This window comes from Aspergillus wentii (assembly GCF_001890725.1).
Source record: "Aspergillus wentii DTO 134E9 unplaced genomic scaffold ASPWEscaffold_3, whole genome shotgun sequence".
In the NCBI taxonomy this organism is placed as follows: Eukaryota; Fungi; Ascomycota; class Eurotiomycetes; order Eurotiales; family Aspergillaceae; genus Aspergillus; species Aspergillus wentii.
Window position 1 is genome coordinate 1,170,698 of NW_024467834.1, and position 14,624 is coordinate 1,185,321.

The 14,624-nt window shown below is 48.6% G+C and overlaps 8 protein-coding genes across 8 annotated transcripts; 3 read left to right on the forward strand and 5 right to left on the reverse strand.

The window, feature by feature from the left end:
- Positions 1-281: 281 nt before the first annotated feature.
- Positions 282-1,094, reverse strand: ASPWEDRAFT_421653 (uncharacterized protein). The gene has a single exon (XM_040835725.1). The coding sequence runs from the start codon at positions 808-810 to the stop codon at positions 391-393; it is 420 nt and encodes a 139-aa protein (XP_040690420.1). The 5' UTR covers positions 811-1,094; the 3' UTR covers positions 282-390.
- On the forward strand, positions 809-3,913 carry ASPWEDRAFT_170254 (glycoside hydrolase family 35 protein; the record flags this gene model as incomplete). Its single annotated transcript, XM_040830586.1, has 4 exons — positions 809-1,040; positions 1,099-2,175; positions 2,224-2,725; positions 2,776-3,913. 4 exons carry the CDS (start codon positions 809-811, stop codon positions 3,911-3,913), a joined length of 2,949 nt encoding a protein of 982 aa, XP_040690421.1.
- Positions 3,914-4,408: 495 nt separating this feature from the next.
- ptyA (putative tyrosine/serine protein phosphatase) lies at positions 4,409-5,921 on the forward strand (the record flags this gene model as incomplete). The annotated part of the gene is made up of 5 exons (XM_040839379.1): positions 4,409-4,533; positions 4,624-4,660; positions 4,714-4,793; positions 4,855-5,040; positions 5,100-5,921. 5 exons carry the CDS (start codon positions 4,409-4,411, stop codon positions 5,593-5,595), a joined length of 924 nt encoding a protein of 307 aa, XP_040690422.1. The 3' UTR covers positions 5,596-5,921.
- A 112-nt stretch (positions 5,922-6,033) lies between these two features.
- Positions 6,034-7,112, reverse strand: ASPWEDRAFT_26202 (Frag1/DRAM/Sfk1 family protein; the record flags this gene model as incomplete). Its single annotated transcript, XM_040832818.1, has 5 exons — positions 6,034-6,254; positions 6,311-6,513; positions 6,570-6,839; positions 6,915-6,999; positions 7,058-7,112. The coding sequence occupies 5 exons, from the start codon at positions 7,110-7,112 to the stop codon at positions 6,034-6,036; spliced, it is 834 nt and encodes a 277-aa protein (XP_040690423.1).
- Positions 7,113-8,156: 1,044 nt separating this feature from the next.
- Positions 8,157-9,305, reverse strand: ASPWEDRAFT_170257 (uncharacterized protein; the record flags this gene model as incomplete). The annotated part of the gene is made up of 1 exon (XM_040830587.1): positions 8,157-9,305. One exon carries the CDS (start codon positions 9,303-9,305, stop codon positions 8,157-8,159), a length of 1,149 nt encoding a protein of 382 aa, XP_040690424.1.
- Positions 9,306-9,331: 26 nt separating this feature from the next.
- ASPWEDRAFT_170258 (putative COPII vesicles protein Yip3) lies at positions 9,332-9,853 on the reverse strand (the record flags this gene model as incomplete). Its single annotated transcript, XM_040830588.1, has 1 exon — positions 9,332-9,853. One exon carries the CDS (start codon positions 9,851-9,853, stop codon positions 9,332-9,334), a length of 522 nt encoding a protein of 173 aa, XP_040690425.1.
- A 1,517-nt stretch (positions 9,854-11,370) lies between these two features.
- On the forward strand, positions 11,371-13,027 carry ASPWEDRAFT_38379 (putative endoplasmic reticulum DnaJ domain protein Erj5). The gene is made up of 3 exons (XM_040834870.1): positions 11,371-11,527; positions 11,592-11,657; positions 11,731-13,027. Exons 1-3 carry the CDS (start codon positions 11,455-11,457, stop codon positions 12,777-12,779), a joined length of 1,188 nt encoding a protein of 395 aa, XP_040690426.1. The 5' UTR covers positions 11,371-11,454; the 3' UTR covers positions 12,780-13,027.
- Positions 13,028-13,628: 601 nt separating this feature from the next.
- ASPWEDRAFT_107421 (uncharacterized protein) lies at positions 13,629-14,123 on the reverse strand (the record flags this gene model as incomplete). Its single annotated transcript, XM_040827889.1, has 1 exon — positions 13,629-14,123. The coding sequence occupies one exon, from the start codon at positions 14,121-14,123 to the stop codon at positions 13,629-13,631; it is 495 nt and encodes a 164-aa protein (XP_040690427.1).
- Between the last annotated feature and the right edge of the window lie 501 nt (positions 14,124-14,624).

Sequence of the window (14,624 nt, forward strand, 5' to 3'; positions counted from 1 at the left end):
CTTTTCTTCTTTGCTCCCCGTCTTTCTTCCGCGAAGGGTCTCTGGTTTCTCTGGCGCTTAGGACTGACTGGTTTCCAAGTCTGGAATTTGGTTGATTGAGATGCCCTGGCTGCTGTTTCTTCTCGGATCCAGGCGTTATTTTCTTCAGTACATATGTGAACTTGGTAATCATGGGTTTCGCTGGTGTCGTCCATCTTTTTTTCACGCTGATCGTACGATCTGAAAAGCTTTGGCTTTTCTTTACGTTTTCGATGTCAATCCTTTAATTTCTCGAGTATGTATGGCCTAGCAACTTAATTAGTACATTGATTCTTTACTTTTAGTCTTTCTTTTAGTGTGGTAGTCAATGAACATGGCTGTCATAATGTAGATCTAGAAACATCGTACTATCTAGAATCTATTGCTTGATATATGCATCCCAGGGTACCTTAATTTACCATGTGTCCATGAACACTGTGGATTGTAATGATGCTTTATTGTGCAAATATGAATGACTAGGCCATGCGAAACTACCGGGGCCATTTCGTTTCCCCCTCCCCCACATCGGAGTCTGAGAATCAACAACCATCCACCATCCAATCGTGCGCCCAAAAATATATTACCAGTCTTGGCAGACGAAGAATCAACGCAGCCATTCTCAAGAGAAATCATCCACCAATCCCTAGGCATCACTGGGGTATTTCTCCCGCGAGAACCGAGGGGAAGCAGTATCGTCCAAACAAGGAGCTTTTTATTGAAATAGCGCCATGAGAATGTCGATCGAAATGCGGCCAGAGTTACAGGATTTTGGTGGAACGAGGAGACAAACATGCGGATTCTCGGCTTCCTCTGTTTGACCCTGCTGGAGATCCTGGCGTCAGTGTCAGGGACTGACAATGGCAAGACGACCGACGTGACTTGGGATAAATACAGTCTTTCCGTCAAAGGGGAGAGACTGTTTGTTTTCTCTGGCGAGTTCCACTATCAAAGACTCCCTGTGCCTGAGTTATGGTTGGATGTCTTTCAGAAGCTACGTGCGAATGGCTTCAATGCGATCTCGGGTACGTTTTCTGTCATGATAGTATTTATTTTGCCTGACATCTGACATTGTGTGTCTAGTTTACTTCTTTTGGAGCTTCCACAGCGCCTCCGAAGACGAATTCGACTTTGAAACCGGTGCGCATGATATACAGCGTTTGTTTGACTATGCCAAAGAAGCGGGTCTCTACGTGATCGCCCGAGCAGGCCCTTACTGCAACGCGGAGACCTCGGCTGGAGGGTTTGCTCTTTGGGCCGCAAATGGGCAGATGGGCAGCGAACGGACGAGCGACGAGGCCTACTACGAAGAGTGGCATCCGTGGATCTTGAAGGTAGGAAAGATCATTGCCGACAACCAGATCACCAACGGGGGTCCTGTCATTTTGAATCAGCACGAGAATGAGCTCCAGGAGACGGTATATGACTCTGACAACACGCTGGTCAAGTACATGGAGCAGATCGCGGATGCGTTTGATGATGCCGGTGTCGTGGTTCCCAGCAGCCACAATGAAAAGGGCATGCGTGCTGTTAGCTGGTCCACGGATTATCACAATGTCGGCGGCGCCGTCAATGTTTATGGGCTTGATTCGTATCCGGGCGGAATGTCTTGTACAAACCCTAATTCTGGATTCAACCTGGTCCGGACGTACTACCAGTGGTTTCAGAATTACTCCTTTACGCAACCCGAGTACGTGCCGGAGTTTGAAGGAGGCTGGTTCCAGCCTTGGGGTGGCTCATTCTACGACAGCTGCGCAGCGGAATTGTCGCCCGAGTTCGCAGATGTCTATTACAAGAACAATATCGGGTCGCGGATCACGCTGCAGAACCTTTATATGGTCTTCGGGGGTACTAACTGGGGCCACAGTGCAGCGCCAGTGGTCTATACATCGTATGACTATAGTGCACCGCTTCGTGAGACCCGAGAAATTAGAGACAAGCTGAAGCAGACCAAGCTGATAGGTCTTTTCACACGGGTATCGACCGATCTCGTCAAGACAGACATGGAAGGTAACGGTACCAGCTACACCAGCGACGAGAGCATCTACACCTGGGCTCTACGGAACCCAGATACGAATGCTGGATTCTATGTTGTTGCACATGACACCAGCTCATCTCGGGAGGTAACTAAATTCAGTTTGAATGCCAATACCTCCACTGGTAAGAGACGCATCCGACGAAATTTAACTACAGACTGACTGGTTGTAGGGGCAATTTTAATCTCAGATATCGAACTAGACGGCCGCCAAAGCAAGATCATTGTGACAGACTATCGGGTTGGGAATAGCACAACGCTATTGTATTCCTCGGCGGAAGTCTTGACATATGCGATTCTCGACGTGAAGGTTGTTGTTTTTTATTTGAATGTGGGACAGAAGGGCGTGTTTGCATTTAAAGATGCGCCATCAGATCTGGAATTCAAGACCTATGGCAGCTCCAACGTCAGCACCTCTGAGACTAGCCATGGGTCACAGTATGCATACACTCAGACTGAGGGTGCAACAGTGGTGAAATTCTCAAATGGAGTGCTAGTCTATCTTCTCGACCAAAAATCCGCGTGGAATTTCTTTGCACCTCCGACCATATCGAATCCAAAGGTGAATCCAGAGGAGCATATCTTTGTTCTAGGACCGTATCTCGTTCGTGGAGTTTCGATTGATCGTGATACTGTAGAGATCACAGGTGATAATGCCAACACCACGTCTCTCGAGTTAGTCACCCCACACCTTGTTCATTTTGGAATATAACTGATTCTCTCAGGGTATATACGGGCGATGCGAATGTACAAAAAGTGAAGTGGAATGGAAACGAGATCCAGACCACAAAGACCCCTTATGGCAGTTTGGTTAGTAAGGCACCGGGAGCGGAGGATGTGGATATTTCGTTGCCCACGCTTGGACCATGGAAGGCTCAAGATACACTCCCTGAAACCCAACCCGAGTATGACGATTCAAGGTGGACCTGGTGTAACAAGTCCAAATCGGTCAACTCCATCAGCCCACTGTCTCTTCCCGTGCTGTACTCTGGCGATTACGGGTACCATGCCGGGACTAAGATATATCGAGGGCGATTCGACGGGACAAATGCCACTGGTGCTAACGTCACTGTTCAAAATGGCGTTGCAGCAGGGTGGGCAGCTTGGTTGAATGGAAAGTACGTCGGGGGTTCCGCCGGGGATTCTAGACTTGTGGCAACCTGGGACGTTCTTGACTTCGACCGTTCGACCCTCAAACCATACGGTAATATTCTTACCGTCGTAGCGGACTATACCGGCCACGATCAGAATAGCCAAAAGCCTTTGGGGACGCAGAACCCGCGTGGAATTATGGGAGCGACGCTGGTAGGAGGAGGCAACTTCACATCATGGCGGCTCCAAGGCAACGCAGGCGGGGAACAGAACATTGACCCAGTCCGTGGACCGATGAATGAGGGTGGATTATATGGCGAGCGGATGGGCTGGCACTTGCCCGGATACACACCACCCGAGTCGGCCTGGGATAGCAGTCCTCTAGACGGGGTGTTGGGAGCTGAAGGTCGATTCTACACGACCAGCTTCAAATTAGATCTCGACCGCGACCTGGATGTGCCAATCGGGCTACGGGTAGGTGCTCCCGAAGGCACAGAAGCGGTGATCCAGATCTTCATGAATGGATATCAATTCGGCCACTACCTCCCGCATATTGGACCGCAGACGACATTCCCCTTCCCACCGGGAGTGATCAACAACCGGGGAGAGAACAAGCTGGTGATTAGCATGTGGGCATTAACGGATGCGGGGGCGAGGCTGGAGCGAGTGGAGTTGGTGGCCTATGCAAAATATCGCAGTGGGTTTGATTTCAATCAAGACTGGGGATATCTGCAGCCGGGCTGGAAGGAGGACCGGGGCACATATGCATGAAGAAGATAGTACGAGGGGCATTTCTGAACACTTGTACAGTTGTACAGATATCAAATCATGGAGAATCGATCCCAGCCAATGACGATCATTCCATCAAGCAGCGTGGTTTGACTGGAAATGATATCTCATGCATCCACGTCAGTCACCGCCATTCTGGATCTGCATTTGCTGACAGTCTAAATTCTCTGGAGCTTGCATCTGATAATCTACTAGACAAGTACTAGCAGTATTTAATCTTGTTTGTCCCGTTTTTTATCCTTTCATTTCTTTCTCTATTCATTTTTTTTTCTTCTTTTCATTTCCTTTTTCTGTCTGTCTTTTCTTCTTTGTATTATTTGTGTCTGTACTTTTGTTCGTTTGTCTTAATATTATTAACTGGCTGGTCGCCTTTTAGTGTTGTCAACCCCCCCCCTCCCCATCATTTTTCTCCCTCTGCTTTCTTTCTTTTTCAACCACCATCGTTTCTTCGTTGCTTCTCAGAAGATCAAGAGTCTCATGGCTTCATCTCATGACCATCCTCGCCAGTCTAGCATCGATCTAGACTCGGCCGACCGCCCCTTTGACAATATCATCAACTTTCGCGACGTCGCCAGCTCTATTAACGACTGTCTTGGTTCTCGGTATGTTCTTGTTTCTCGATTATCTATATATGTGCAATTTGTCCATTTTGGGATGATGTTTTGCGGCTGATCTTGTTTTTCGGTGGTTAGTGTTTTGAAGGAGGGTGTTCTCTTTCGCAGCGCAAGGGTAAAGATCTTGATGGATTTTAATTCAGTTGAATATCTGCTGATGAAGTACAGCTAGATGATGCCTCTGAAAGAGATAAACGCCGTCTCACCGATGAATTGCACATTTCCACCGTGATCGATCTCCGATCCAGGTATGTCCGTGCTTCGTTATAGTGTTTCCATCCTAACTAGTGATGCTAATACCCCAGCCAGCACAGAACACCAAATCGCCACCAAAAAGCGACGGGCTGAAAATGGTCTGCCTGTCGAGCAGGCAGCCTTGCCCAAGGCAGAAGAGCATCTCGTGCAGCTGGGTGGTGTGCGACGAGAACTGATTAGTTTGACTGGCAAGGCGTTTGAGCGGAGCTTGTTGTGGAAATTGGATTGGTATAATTTTTTGTTCGTCTGACTTAGGTTATTTTTATTTTTTACCTGGAAGACCAGCTAATATCCGATAGAAAAGTCTTAGCACTGGCTGCATCCGGATACCGACCCGATGCCGTCGTCATCGTCGGCCAACAAGTCATGTCTCCGCGTGGCCTAATCGGATTGGGCCAGGACACGTTGGACAGCAGCACAGCAGAAATGAAAGAACTCTTCGAACTCTTCGCCAAGGAAGAAACCTACCCGGCCATCGTGCACTGCACCCAAGGCAAAGATCGCACAGGACTCATGGTTTTACTCCTTCTCCTACTCACGGGTCTGGTACCCGAGGACGCCATCGCGACCGACTATGTCAAGTCGGAGCCCGAGCTAGTGCTGGAGTTTGAGGAGCGTATGAAGGAGATTCGTATGATTGGGTTGTCAGAGGATTATACCCGGTGTCCGCCGGGATTTACGAGCGAGATCAAAGCCCACCTGGATTCCAAATATGGGGGTGTTGAGGGTTATTTACTCTCGATTGGGATTGATCGCGAGAAACAAGAGATGGTCCGACGGAAGTTGCTGGCATAGACTGCCCTCTCCTCGACTCGGTTTCTTTCTTTCTTTTTATTTTGCACTGTAATTTTTGATGGGATTGGGCTTTTTGATACACTGCATACTGAAGACGAAAGACTGTATCGATTAGGTGTATATGTATTAATGATAATGACTCGAATGCAAGAAGCTGCATTTATATTTGCCACGGTGTTTGGGATTACGCGTTCTCAATAAATAGTCATCTCTCAAGCAATTAGTACTAAAAAAGGCATTATGCAAAAACAAGTCACAGAGAAAGGTATCAAGCAAAAAGCAAACCTATAAACAGATTAAACAAGACAAGTCCCGAGGTATCTTTATCGAACACACCCAATACACCAAGTCCTTGTATATCATGGATATCAAAACAGAGAGAACAAAAAGAGATGAATTTCAGCACGCACCACTATATATTGAGGCAAGTCATTGCCATTAGATGTGCTGGCCGCGATAATAACCGGCATTCGGTCCGGTAGAATCCATCGTCAAGGGCTCTTCGTAGGTGATTTGTTCCTCGGGATGAGGAGCACCGGGTCCAGAATGCGCCATCTCGATCCGCTTCTCGCCTTGAGGGACATGGCGGCGCGTACGGACCGAAGGCAGCAAATCGACGATGAAGGAGAGAACATAGAAGGTGAATACGAACGCAATGGCTGGAGAGGAGAATCAGTATTCTGCATCAAAGGAGGTAAGGGATCATTGAACATACCCCATTCAAGGACCGCGGCTGCATTTCTCTTGTCCTGGTGCTTGCCACAGACACCAAAGGCAATGGCAAGAGCAACTTCGATCACCACGAAGCACATTTTGATCACGAAGCTAGCAAACAGGATTTTATGCTGCGAGCGGTAGAAGAGACCCAATCGAAGATATTCGGCGCAGATAAATATGGCGCTAATGACATATCCAGCACTGATATCGAGTTTATTAGCACACATCACTTTCTTCAGTGATCGCCAGGGACTTACATGAACAAGGCCAAAAACCCAGTATGCAGATTAGAATGACGGAGGGTGTCGAAAATGGACAAGAGAATGAGTCCCAAAGCACCGGCAATAGAGAAGAAAATGGACAATATAGCGCAGGTTTTGTCAAAGAGTCCTTTGTTTGGCACCAGTTGGCCAGCGTGTCGCAGCCATCGTTCAGCGAGGAAAGCTAGATCAAGGAAGACGACGGTGACGACACACCCGCCGATGAAAAGAGGCTTCAAATGCTGTGCTCCAACGTCGGAAATGTACCTAGAGCCCCAGTTATTAGCTTCTGGAGGAATAGTAGAAAAGGAAGCACTGCGATGCGACAGGGGTAAGACTTACGCAATGGTCTGTCCTTCTTCCATACTTGGATATTTAGGCGACCCATCCACGGCGGACCAAATGACCAGCATAGCGATCAACATCGCTAGATAAGAATCGTTAGTTGAGGTGATCTCCAGATAATGACCATGAGCGAAGCCTACCTAACCACATGAAGGCCGATATGACCGGAAATACCCAGAATGAAATGATCCACATCTTGCCTTCACCAGCACTCGCTCAACAAAAAGAAAAGGGATACGAAGATGTCGGCAATTGAAATGAAAGAACGACCGAGTGAAATATGTCAAATAAAAAGAGCGACGGAAAAGGCTGACTGCAGTTGATATGTGATTAGAAACCTCCAACGATGGCGTAGGGATGCGCCGGGAATGGCGGAAGTGGCTTAGACTCACGATCAAGTGCCCTTGGTTGGAACAAATTAAATTCCCCGTGGCTCCAACATGCGACTTTGCAATGGATCTCGTGTATGTCGGTTGACTGAGATAATACACAGCTGTCAACCGCAGCTCCCCAGTGAACACTCTCTCGGATGGAGGGGGGGGGTTTGGATATTTTACAGGGGATCTGGAGTGTAGAGAGGAGGAAGGAGAGGGAGAGAAAAAAAGAGGTTGGTAGATTTCGGGGAACCAGAGAAGAATAAAAAAAAGAAAGTTAAGAGACTCAATGGCACGAGAGACAAGATCCACGCCACCGAGCAAATAATAACAGATCGATCAAGCAGGCTGAGCGAGCGAGGAAAAGTTGGTTGCTGCGTGGAGCAGGAATAATCTTCGACTCCTGCTGTTGCAGTGACTTCACCTGCCGCCCGTCGACGTCATCCACAAAGCATGACAGTCCAAGCCTCGTGAAGATCCTCCGCCATTTCTTTTTTTTATTAGCAGCAGGCATACAGATTATTCATGTTATGCATTGGGGTTAGTCGTACGATGTATTAGGTTGTTGGTGGGATGCACGTCATGACGCCTAAGAATAGTACGAGTAGATAGATAGATGCCTATCTACTCTACGGCTGTCCTGGAACCTGGATAGAATCAAAATTATTATTATTAAATGCCCATTTATCAAACCCGGTCTACACAAGAACTCCGTTACGTCTTTTTCTGCATAAGCCACGTTGAGTTGTGGAAGAGACTAAACATGAATTTTTTCAACCATGCGAGAATCGAGATAGAAGAGCAAATGAACAGGAAACACTGGGAGGCTTTTTTTTTTTGTTGCTTTTTTTCCCTCTTTCTTTTTTTAACGACGATTGACCCGTTGAAGACCTCTTCCCACATTGCTCCGGGTCGGAGAACCAATAGGCACTTTCCGTTGCACCACGTCCACGATCGGTACTTCATCACCACTATCTTTCGAACCATCTTTTTTGTCCCCGTTGGAATCGTGCAGAGCGGATCCCAGAAGAGCGCGACGGGGAGAATTGGCATCTGGCGCGTTGCTGTAGAGGCGCTCGTCATGGAGCGATTGATGGCTGGGCTTGTAAGACAACGTATGACTCTGGGGCCCAACCATATGGGTCGGGTATGGAGGTTGGTCCATTGGATAGGGTGCCACAGGCGACAGATTCGGATACGGGGACATCCATTGAGATTCCGCATAGGAACGCATGAACGGTTGTTTTCTCGGAGATGATTGGGGGCTGATAGCGGGGGCGGAATAAAAGCGTTCGGGGGCATACTGCGGCGGCAGCGGAGGGCGTAGCGACGGACTAGAGTGTTTGGGACGAGGGCCCGGGGTCGTAGGCGTCCGCGGCCGCTGAGACGATTGTATCCAGGCACTGTCTGCGAGAAAAGAAGAAGGCCTGTCTGGCGACGCCCCAGACCCGCTCCGCTGTGATCTGGTCTTCCCCGCGATCCCGTTATCTGTTTGTCTGGTCCGCCTATCATCCACAGAAGGCGCCTTTGCGATGCCCTTCTTTCTCCAGGGATCATCCGAGTTGCTCTTCTGCGCCCGCTTGCGCTCCAAGGCCTCCACCTCTCGCTTTGACAATCGCACGTTCTTTTGACCCAGATCCTGTGCGTGCCGGATCCGTTCCAGTGCCTTGTCCACCAACCACTCCTCCTCATCCTTCATGGCGAGCTGCACCGCATAAGCCACCCTGCTGTCGGTGCCATCAGACAGGTCATAGTCCACCCCGTCGACGGGTCCTGTCTCATAGGCATACTCATCGTAACCCAAGTTTTTCCTCCACCATCCGCTTCTTCCATCAACGTCCATGCCAGGCACCAGTTGCTGGGGATAAAGCGAACGACTCTCCCGTAACATATACCTATCACCCTCCCCACTGCTCATAGCATCAACTTGTAACTCATCCTGTTCCCACTGTCCTGCCTGTCTCCAGATTGGTCTCCCCAGTCGTGCCCCCGGTGGTCTTCCCCATCGGGGCATATCGTAAGGAGCTCGCGGCCGACCACCTAGACCGCCTCCTCGGAAAAAGCATTCTCAATGGGTTTATCCATCAAGGAAGCATGACCAAACACGGTCACGCCGGTAGCTCCGATCAGCCAGAGCACTGTGGAAATAGGGGAAGCCCAGATACCAAGAGGAACCGCGACGATCAACAGACCAGTGTAGAGCTGGGAAGTGTTGAAACGGGCAAAGCCCAATTCCAGATCGCGGCCCTCGAGCTTTCCGATACCATACAGACCACCAGTGACAATAAGGATGACAAAGAGGAGGAGGAAGTTGGTCAACAGGCTGTAGATGCTGAGCATAACAAAGACGACGGCGTAGTTGCTGGAGAAGTAGGACAGGTTGTAGTTGACGCGGCTCTGGACCTCACCGAAATTGGCGGGCTTGGATAGACGCTTGAAATCCAGAAACTCATTGACCGGCTTGAGGTTGGCAAAGCGCGATCCGAGGCCTTGGGCGCGGACGCTGTTGAAGCGCTCGCCGAATCGCGAGGTGATCGCGTCGATAGGAATCTGGATGGCCATTGTGGAGGTATGGAGACGTGGTGAGGATACGAAGGTAATCAAAGGAGATGTGGAGATGAGGGTTGAGATCAAATATCAAACAAAGATGAAAATAAAGAGTTTGAAGGAAGGAAAAAGGGTGTGGGAGGAATAAAAGGAATTAAGTCCAGAGTGAAGTGACAGAGGCTGAGCAGTCACGATGGCGGACAGGAACAGGCTTAGTTGGCCCGACGAGGCTTTTTTTTTTCCCTCGTCCCGTTTTGTTTGGCTGCCACAACAATCAGGGGGCAACAACAGTATCACCCACGACCGCTTATCAACAAAGAACAGTTAAGGAGATCTGGTCTTTTCGGCCTCTCTTCCTCTTTGCTTTTGGTGATCAGTCAACAGGATAAAACCGATGATGATTCGACTGTCCGAATCACTGGCGTTTCTTGGAGACGAGGGCGATCACTAATAATAGCAACGGTGTCTTTCCCTTTTGTGGGTGCAGAACAGCAGCCTCGGAAATTAGGCAGGGTGATATAAGATGAGGGATGAGGGTACAAGGGAATCGTTTGATTTGAAGGAATAATTTTTTGATATCTTCAGACGGTCTGGTTAAATATGGAAAACAACGAGCGTATCGTGGCTCGTGGTCATTGACGGGGGCGGCTTTACCCCATATCTCAGTTCATCCGGAATAATAGAAGAAGATCACAAACAACAAAAACTGGAGATATTGGGGAGGGGGGGGGTTTATTAACCCTCCCAGAGCATGGACACTTCCTCTTTTTCATTTATTACTCATTTATGAACCCAATTGTCCCTGTTTGATGGATGAAATCAATTGGCATCATTGGTCCACGTCGTTTGCAGATGCGAAGTGGACCAGTCAGACCGCCCTCTGTTGGACAGATCATACAGATCATACTATGTATGCAATTTTTGATGCCTTACTGAAGGAGGTTCGGATCTGGCCTAATGCGGATGGGTATCATCTTCCGTTGTATTCAAGTTTGTTTGGAATGGAACTGACGTTGCTGCTGTTTCGAAGACGGTTGCAGCTCTTTTCAGTGAGTTACTTTCACGATCATCCAAAGTCAGTCATAGGAATAGACCAAGCCATGCAGTATTGTTTGCTTCAATGTAACCATAGTGGAAGATTGGATAGAAGAGAGCCATGAAGATTTACCCGAGATATTGAAACTTGCATCAAATAGAAATACTCCATCCAATGCATCTTTTAGCCTTACGAATGCCACACCCGACGCTATCTTGATATGGGTTACCCAGTCGAGGTCGAGTATGTACTCGGTGGTTACTTCAAGTCAGAACAACACTGCCTAGAAGTCATCCGAACAGAAATAATTCCAGATCAATATTCAGTAGAATAAATCCATATCAATAATACACAACAACCTCGAGGTAAATAGATAAGCACTAAATAAGGGGCCATGAAGATCGATTCACAGCGGCACGGCCACAGTATCACGTGAGACCAACTGAAAAAAGGTGTTCAATTCCCTTGATCTCTCGCCCTCGAATCCTAGATAATACTCCATCTTCTTTGGTAGTGCGTGATTGCTACTGTTTACCATTGTTGGGGCCAGTGGTAGTGACTGCTCTCCCTCCGGCTCAAGATGAAGCCATTTGCACTCCGTCTGATCTTGTTCGCCGTCTTGTTTGTTCTTACGGCGGCCTGGACCAAGGAGGGTCAGTCAATTCGACCAATCTCACCTCCATATTCAAGCATTTGGCTAACAACTGTCTCCTCTAGACTATGAAATCTTTAGTATCAACGACGAGGTTATGGCAAAGGAAGGCCATAATGTAACCTTCTACGGTTCGTTTCTCCCCAATTTCCCCACGCCTTCGATGTCAACGTCAGCCCCCACTGATATTTTGATCCCATTCAGACTTCCTCGGAATTCGCCCCAATGCCAAACAGGATGAGATCAACAAGGCGTACCGCAAGAAATCGAAGCTCCTTCACCCGGATAAGGTTAGACGGTCTTTCATTGCCAATAGCTCTAAGGACAAGAGCAGGGGCAAAACCCAGAACGGCGTCAATGTCAACAAGGGTCCCTCGCAGCGTGATATCTCCGCCGCCGTCAAGGAAGCGCATGAACGATCTGCTCGCCTCAACACTGTTGCCAACATTCTTCGTGGCCCGTCTCGCGAGCGGTACGATCATTTCCTCAAAAACGGGTTCCCCAAGTGGAAGGGTACTGGCTACTATTACTCACGGTTCCGTCCCGGCCTGGGATCTGTGCTGATCGGTCTTTTTCTCGTCTTTGGTGGTGGTGCCCATTATGGAGCTCTTGTTCTTAGTTGGAAACGCCAGCGGGAGTTTGTTGATCGGTACATCCGCCAGGCCAGAAGGGCTGCCTGGGGAGATGAAACGGGCGTCCGTGGCATCCCTGGTATCGACCCCAACGCAAGCGCCCCTGTTCCCACCCCTGACGAAGGTGAAGCGAGCGCCCTGCCTATGAACCGCCGCCAGAAGCGTATGATGGACAGAGAGAACAAGAAGGAAAAGAAAGGACCCAAGACAACTTCCCGCAGCTCAGGTACCTCTACACCGACAACAGAGTCCATCAGCCCCACTGGAGAGAGAAAACGGGTGGTTGCAGAGAATGGCAAGGTGTTGATTGTGGATTCCACTGGCAACGTCTTCCTTGAGGAAGAGACTGAAGAAGGCGAGAAGGCAGAGTTCCTGCTTGACATTGAGGAAATCCATCGCCCAACCGTGCGTGACACAATGGTGTTCCGGGTCCCCATTTGGTGCTTCCAAAAGACCGTGGGCCGTCTTACCGCACCATCCAACGCGGAGGACGATGTGGTCGACTCTGAAGAAGAGGTCGTGGAGGCCGCGGTGCCAGCAGCTGAGGAAGCCAGCAGCTCCGCAGTGACCTCAAACGGTGGTCCTTCCAAAAAAAGAAAGAAGCGCTCTCAAAAGTCATGAGCAGTTGGCGGATGCAGACCCGTGGTTTCAGAGTCCGCCTCCACAATTATTCTTGCAGAATGGAGGCACAAAAACAGTGTATAAATACATCGTTCAGTACAAAAGAGAATAGCAAAAGAGATGAGCTTTTTAACAGATCTCCACTCTGATAGTCTCACATCACCATATCATTACAATCGTCATTATCACTACTAGAAACCCGATTTTCTCCACTTGACTTCGATTGATGATACCCGGGGTTTGGCCTTGATCACCGCTAGTCAGGCAGACATACATTATGCCCAACATGTCTTATAGACCCATAGGAGGCTGGGATTTAATATGAAGTATTCTTTATTCCATCGCCGATATCAATTAAATTCATTGCGGTGAGAAGCCTTTATTCGGTTAGATAGGGGGCTCCCTCCAGTTTTTCCCATTACTACTTCCTAACTGGCTATATATGTCAATTGAATTCTCTCCTTCCTACAACTACAACCCAAGTTGTTTCATGATTTACGGTGCTGTGCAGAAGTTCCTTTGCAGTTGGAAAAAGGATGATCAAGAAAAATTGCATTTCCATTAAACAAAAAGCAGAATGGAACTATTCGCCAACACTTGGCACATATCGTGACAGCTCTTGAAATTCATCAGAGAACAGGGTAACTAGGAAGCAAAATGAATGAAGTTGAGCATACATCGTCAATATCGTCGTGGTAGTCGTGAGCTTGTCTTGGTATAACATTGGTATGGGGGTTTCCTTTTTCTTTTCCTCGCCATCCTCGCCTTCCTTTCTCAAGGTGTGTTATTGGGGTTGATATTCTAACCATCCATCAGTAGGTGAAAAACCGTCATCGCAAAACACAATGGTTATAGGAACATCTTTGCAATGTTCATAATTCCATTCAGACCTTCCTTCATCCCGGCCTCTCCGGGTTTGGCCATGTTACCGAAAATACTCTTGGGCAGACGAATTCCAACCATGGACAGAAGCTTCTGCAACACGCCGCTTGTCACTAAAGGCACAATAACGAGTATGAAAACTTTGACTGGGTGCTGACGGGCGTAATCGTAGATGTCACGCAGTACCCGCTTGATGTAGCGGACCACACGCTGGACGAAGCCTTTGCGAGGCCGTGCACGTCGCGACGATGAGGATGTGGAAAACACCGAAGGGCTTGACCTGCCTCCAACATGGCTGCCCCCAACACGGCTGCCACCACCACCGGCGCCGAAACTGAAGATTGATGGCGCCGAGCCTCGGGGGTGATGCGTCGAATACGTTGATCGCCGGGATGGAGAGCGTCGGCGGGTATTTGAGCTTGAAGAAACAACAGACGATGATGGTCCATCAAACCAGCCCATTTTGATTATCCAGTTACCCTGTTAAACAGCAGCTTAAGAAAAGACTTGGATTGTTGGTAGCTGGTGGTATTGTGCCTTTGGGGGTCTGGCTAGGACTTGTCGATTCGAAGTACAGCTGTGGTGAACTGCTTCTTCAAATTATTTGGTCTGTTGGTCTGAGATTTTTCTGTGTGTAATCGGCACAGTATAGAGCAAATTAAAAAAGAAAAGTCCAGAAGCGGCTCTCTGCAGATGCACACAATAATTCCAATTCTAGGCGTTCTGTTGCATTGACCGTCTCCACAAATCGCTGTCAAAAAGACGCTGTGACCTGTGTCCACTGTAGATTCAAAACACGAAATGTCTTAACAAATAAACAATGACCCAATCGCAATGATGCAGAGGATAGAATTCACCCCCAATTCAGCCGAGGGTTACAGGAGAGATGAAACGAGAGATTCCAGAGAGATAGACAGGAGAGAGAGGTGAGAATACCTCCATCTGAGCAGTCGCAGCCGCAGC

Coding starts and splice junctions, on each gene's coding strand:
- ASPWEDRAFT_38379 (XM_040834870.1), top strand. CDS start 11,455: ATGAAGCCATTTGCACTCCGTCTGATCTTGTTCGCCGTCTTGTTTGTT. Junction 11,528..11,591: donor GGCGGCCTGGACCAAGGAGG/GTCAGTCAATTC, acceptor TGTCTCCTCTAG/ACTATGAAATCTTTAGTATC. Junction 11,658..11,730: donor CCATAATGTAACCTTCTACG/GTTCGTTTCTCC, acceptor GATCCCATTCAG/ACTTCCTCGGAATTCGCCCC.
- ASPWEDRAFT_421653 (XM_040835725.1), bottom strand. CDS start 810: ATGTTTGTCTCCTCGTTCCACCAAAATCCTGTAACTCTGGCCGCATTT.